Source organism: Phaseolus vulgaris, chromosome 9 (genome assembly GCF_051622355.1).
Source record: "Phaseolus vulgaris cultivar YP4 chromosome 9, ASM5162235v1, whole genome shotgun sequence".
Taxonomy (NCBI): Eukaryota; Viridiplantae; Streptophyta; class Magnoliopsida; order Fabales; family Fabaceae; genus Phaseolus; species Phaseolus vulgaris.
This window is the reverse complement of record NC_143506.1, coordinates 34,522,741-34,528,541: the sequence shown is the minus strand read 5'-3', so window position 1 is coordinate 34,528,541 and position 5,801 is coordinate 34,522,741. Positions and strand designations below refer to the sequence as shown.

At 30.3% G+C, this 5,801-nt stretch overlaps 1 protein-coding gene across 1 annotated transcript; it reads right to left on the bottom strand.

The window, feature by feature from the left end:
• Nucleotides 1-639: 639 nt before the first annotated feature.
• On the bottom strand, nucleotides 640-5,536 carry LOC137821310 (putative inositol transporter 2). The gene is made up of 6 exons (XM_068625830.2): nucleotides 5,284-5,536; nucleotides 5,090-5,160; nucleotides 2,834-3,169; nucleotides 2,352-2,459; nucleotides 1,680-2,276; nucleotides 640-1,334 (listed from the first exon to the last, which is right to left on the bottom strand). The coding sequence occupies exons 1-6, from the start codon at nucleotides 5,414-5,416 to the stop codon at nucleotides 840-842; spliced, it is 1,740 nt and encodes a 579-aa protein (XP_068481931.1). The 5' UTR covers nucleotides 5,417-5,536; the 3' UTR covers nucleotides 640-839.
• Nucleotides 5,537-5,801: the final 265 nt, after the last annotated feature.

The following is a 5,801-nucleotide window of genomic DNA, read 5'->3' as shown; positions in this document are numbered from 1 at the left end:
ACAAGATATTTTTTCTTTTAATTGCATAACATTTTCATAGCCATAAGTAATAATTATTTTTTTTATATTTTATTGTTTATTTTAACCATTACATTGTTTACAGTATTTATTTTATTCTTAATAAATTTCAAGATATTAATATTAATATATGATAAAAAAAATTATGTTACGCATTAATTAACTATGAAATTATAGATATATGACATGTTAATTTTTATATTTGATTTATTTTTTAAAATTAATTTATTAACCTCTAATGTTGACTTTAGAAGAGGTTATAGTGCTGATAAAATTAGTTCAACTGTCATTATTTTATTTGCATACAATAAATTGTGATATTTTATATATATATATATATATATATATATATATAATATAACATAATATATTGTAATGTAAATTAATAGCTATTCATAATCAAAATAAACAGATAATCAAAATAAATATTAATATTCAGAAGACAAAAATTCTTCACTAAGGGTATAAAGGACTTTTTACATAGTGTTGTTGGGTGTGTCAAAAATGGTATCGTGCCGGGAGAAATAGTCGTTGCTAGGTTGCAATTTGTTTAATCCCAAATCTTGTTTCACTTTTTTTTCTTAAAGGTTTGATAAAAAAAAATTTATTATAGTAGAATAATTTTAAAATTATATTATTTCATATCAAAGTTGTAAACTAAACTCATTCACTCGATGAGAAAACTTTGTGAATACAAAGATAAAGACAGTAAATATACAATTTCTATACATGCATGAGCTTACTCTTAATATTATAGTCCAATCTCATAGTTCATTCACTAGTAATGCAACTACACTGAATAATATCACCACATTATTCACTCAAACTGATTGATGCTTTTGCTTTGGTAGTTCACTAGAGTCAGGACTTGTCTGCCAAAACTTAAAGTTCAAAGATCTTCTTTCCAGCATGTTCTCCACTTCCTCAATTGGAAGTCCTTTGGTTTCTGGCACAAAAATAATGACAAAGATAATGGCTGCAACACTGATGAATATGAATATCATGAATGTAGATGAGGTCCCAATGGCTTGTGTCAAGGACAGAAAGGACTGGGCCACAATCAGATTTGAAACCCAATTGGAGGTAGATGCCATTCCTCCACAGATTCCTCTGTACCTTAAGGGATAAATCTCAGAGTTCACAACCCATGGAACAGTTCCCATCCCTGGTGAGAAGAATATTATGTAGAGTCCTAGGCCAATTAAAGCAAGCCATCCATATTTACTAGGACATCCCCTACTGTACCATAGCCTCTCCTCTTTATGGCACTCATCTTCTGTTCTCTCATTGGAAATCAAGCATGCACCAGGTAAGAGCTGCACAATAATTCAAGTAGTGTTTGGAATTAGGACTCAAGAAAAATATATGAACAGTTTGTAACTCCAAACAAAAAAACTATGACCATTTTCATAAGTTGATGCTATAATTACTATAGTTTGGTAACATCATGTTGAATAAAGTCTAGTACTAACAAGAAGTTTTATGAATTATGATAATCAAGAAGATTATGATGAATCTTTTGTTGTTGAGTAGCATGATATAGTCCTATCAGATGACAAATTTGTGTCTCTTTTTTGGCCTTATCCTACACAAGGGAGGATCCAAAGTTGAATCAGAAAACCTTATGATGATACTAACATGAGGGTTGATGAGACATTTACCTTATTGGCTCTAGAAGCACAAAAGCCACACTCTGGAGAAGCCTTGAGGCATGTCATGCAATCCCATTGAGAAGGGTTCATGGTTGTGGTGTAACCAGGGCAGGTATTGTTGAAGTGAGAGGTTTCAACTGTGCTAACCATTGGGGAGTGAGTTGTGGTCTGATGAAAAACAACAGTTAAAACAACAAGGGAAACTACTACACCACACAAACTGAACAACAGAAGCTTCCTCCTCCCAGTCTTGTCAATGAAATATATGCTCAAAATAGAGCCAAATGCATTTAGCCCTGCAGTGACAAGTGAAAGAAGTAGTGCAACCCTATTGGATGCAAAACCAGCTAACTGAATAATGGTGGGGCTGTAGTACATGACAGTGTTAATCCCCACAAACTGTTGGAAGATTTGAAGGCCCATTCCTGCGTATAGACCTCTTCTCACAGTCTTGGTTTTCAGTAGTTTCATTATGCTGACTTTGTCAGAAGCTGAAGCTTCCCTGATTTCCATTTCAACTGATTCCTTCAAAGCATTGATCTCATCTTCAACATCTTGGGGAGGGTAAATCCTCCTCAAAATTTCTTTAGCTTCTTCTTCTTTTCCCTGTTAAATACCAGAAAGATAGACAAGTGAATACATATTTTTTACCAGAAAAAATAAATCACCAGTACTACTAACCTTTCTAAACAACCAGCGAGGTGATTCTGGGAGAAAAGCCATTAATAGGATTTGTGTCAAAGCTGGTACTGCTGCAACTCCTAACATCCACCTCCATGTTCCTGGTGCCTGAATAAATGACATAGAATGATCAACTTTGTAAAGCTATGGTATTAAGAAGTAATTGAATTATAGGATGAGATTTTCACTCACTGAAATCATTTGTTTAGGCATGCTTATTTTAAGGATACATTCCATCATTGAGCTCACAAATCAAAATATGACATGCAATGTTTTTATAAAGAAACATTAACACACACACTATATGAATGCCAACAATAACTCTCTTTAAAACAATTTTAACACACTCTTTTTTGTTCATGAATTACAAAATTACAAGTGAGACTTTTAAGGAAAAGCAAGACTGATGTCATTTTCAAAATGATTGTTCATGAAAAATGCTAAATTGGAATTGAACAGTATATGGAGAATAGTGTTCTCACAGTAGTGAAGGCCAAGTTGATGAGATAGGAAAGGAATTGTCCTCCAGTGATGAGAAATCCATTCAGACTAACAAGGGCTCCTCGAACTCTGGTTGGTGATGCTTCTGAGATGTATAAAGGGGATGCCATTGAGGCCATTCCAACACCAAGGCCAACAAAAACTCGACCAACAATTAGAGTTGCTGGGTTCATTGCACTAGCCATCACAATAGACCCAATTAAAAACAGGGCATCTGCTACAACAATTGACTTTTTTCTTCCAAATCTATCGTTCATCCATCCACCAACTGAAGCTCCTATGATTGCTCCTGCAAGTGCCGTACTCACTATTGCTTCCTGTTTTATGAACATCAAGTTTCAACCATTGTTACCATTACGATTAAACTAACTTAACAACTCAAGTCATTATAATCAAACTCTTCCAATATTAACCAAATATAAAAAAGTTATGGGTAGACATTTATGGATTTAGACAAATTTATTCATAATGACTTCTTAAGAGAGAAAAACTAATTTCTTCATTTGTATTTTTTTTAATGATTTTATTACAAAATAATAAGAAAGAAATAGGGAAAACATCTAACTTTTTTTATAAGGTAAAATTAGTTTATGTATAGATTAATTTGTAGAAGTTTTTTACCTAAAATTTTATTATTAGTTTATATAATTATTGTTTAAAAATGTGGGTGATATCTATTTTAACAGTCACACAAAAATATATTTACACAAAAAAGGGGAAAAAAACTAATTACATGAGTTGTTTTCATCTTGTTTTATCTAACATGATACTATTTTTTAATTGTACACAAAAATATCAAGGTTTTCTTTATTAAGTTGATTAAATTATAAGAAAACCGTTATTACTTTAAATTCATAGTAATAACAGAGACAAGGAGAAAAATATTTGACAAGAAAAAAATTAATTGATTATAAGCTTAGAAATGTCACAAACATTTGGGAAAAGTTGTTAATGGTATTAATAAAATAATTGTTGATGGCAAAAACCTAACCTAAATTATGTGATGGGCCTAAAATATTTTTCTACAAGAATATTTAGGTTATTTGTTTAAATACTGTTTTTCCATATTATGCACATTCGAGTTTCGTGTTCCTCTAAATTTAGAGTTATTTTGGGACCACACACGTGTGGCCTATATTCAAAGTTGAGATTGGGGACCACAAAGATTAGTGCAAACCTAAAATGTTTATTTTGTTGCAATAAAATAAAAAATATTTTAATTAAATACTAATGACTATGCTATATACAATATTTTAATTTTGTTAATTCCGTACTACAATGTGAATTTACTAGTTCAATTTTAATCTTTGTTTTTAAGATTATGTTAACATCCTTATGATAGATATTGAGATAATTTATCCTTAAACTTTTGAGTTAATTTCTAATAACAACCTTTACATTCCTAAGTCTTACACATTCTAAGAGTTTAATATATTTTCATTTTGTGTAATTATTTTGCATGATTAATTAATGAGAATTATGTGTAATATGGATTTTAAAATAGCTGTTATCAAAGTTATCAAACTTTTGATAGTCATAAATTATAAATCGATAATGATTGTAAAGACACTTTTCACTATGATTGTATTTTCTCTTATTATATAATGTTGCTTTTCAAAAAGGTTTTTTTGGGTACAACATATAAAAAAAGAATTAAAATATTGATTAAAAAAGTTTGATTTTTTAATGTATACTAATTTTATTTTTTTTAATCAGATTTTTAAAAGGAAATTGTGGTAATTTTTCACTCCTAAATTAATTTTTAAATTTTTTTTTATATTCTTTCTTAATTTTTATTCCCTCTCTTTTTATTATGCTATATATTAAAAAATTTATTGGTAATTTTTATAAGACACTTTATAATTTTTATAATTTGAAGGATTAGGATGAAGAGGATTTTGAAAGATATAAATAAAGAAGGTTAATCTGATATATTAATAATATATTTATTAAAAAACTCAATTAATTTTTTTATATTTACTAATATTTTTAACTTTATACATTCCAATTTCAATTTATAGGTTTTTTATTATTTTTTATGTTCTAAAATTGGTTAATGAAAAGATTAATTGTTCAGATCATCTTTATAGAAGTCACATTATTAGGGTTTAAATACAATTTTTTACCCTTATGGGACCATTCTCCTAAATTAACACTCACTATGGTAATTTCAGTGAAGAAGCAGGGGCATTAATGTCCATAAAAAAATTTGAGAAGAAACTAGAAATGGAGATTACCTGCAGCCATGTCTTTGTATCCACCTCTTTGAAATCATCTCTGATATACAAAAGAGCTCCAGATATAACTCCTGTGCATAACCACACACATCAATATTTTAAGTTTAATTTACTTCTAAGTCAATTTATAATCATAGTTTTGTAAAATTAATTAAGTTAATCTAAAAAATTGACTTGTTTCAGTAATTTGTTACCAGTATCGTAGCCAAAGAGAAAGCCTCCAATTCCAGCAGAGAGAGCAAGGCGAAGAACATAAGGATTTTTCCATGAAAGAGACAGACATTCTCTGAAGGCAGAGACATCAGCTTCTGCTACTCCTCCTTCCATCTTCGACAACACAAGCTTATTATTAGGTTCCTGTTCTTTCTTTTTCAACCACAAATACAACGTTTGCTAGAAAATTCTGTGTCAGTGTGTGTCTGTGAGAGAGAGAGAGAGAGAGAGAACGCACTCTGATATGTGAGAGAGAGAGAGAGAGAGAGAGAGGAGATGAGAGAGAGAGAGAGAGAGAGAGAGGAAGAGAGAGAGAGAGAGAGAGAGAGAGAGAGAGAGAGAGAGAGAGGAGAGAGAGAGAGAGAAATTATTTTGAGATAAGATGAGTGAGCTGAAATAGCATATTTATAGAGAAACTTACATACAAATATACAATTTGGAATTTTCTATCATGTAAGAAGAATAATGTTGAAAATCCTACCTCGGATATACATTATTA

Coding starts and splice junctions, on each gene's coding strand:
- LOC137821310 (XM_068625830.2), bottom strand. CDS start 5,416: ATGGAAGGAGGAGTAGCAGAAGCTGATGTCTCTGCCTTCAGAGAATGT. Junction 5,161..5,283: donor TCTCTTTGGCTACGATACTG/GTAACAAATTAC, acceptor GGTTATGCACAG/GAGTTATATCTGGAGCTCTT. Junction 2,460..2,833: donor TCAACTTGGCCTTCACTACT/GTGAGAACACTA, acceptor TCATTTATTCAG/GCACCAGGAACATGGAGGTG.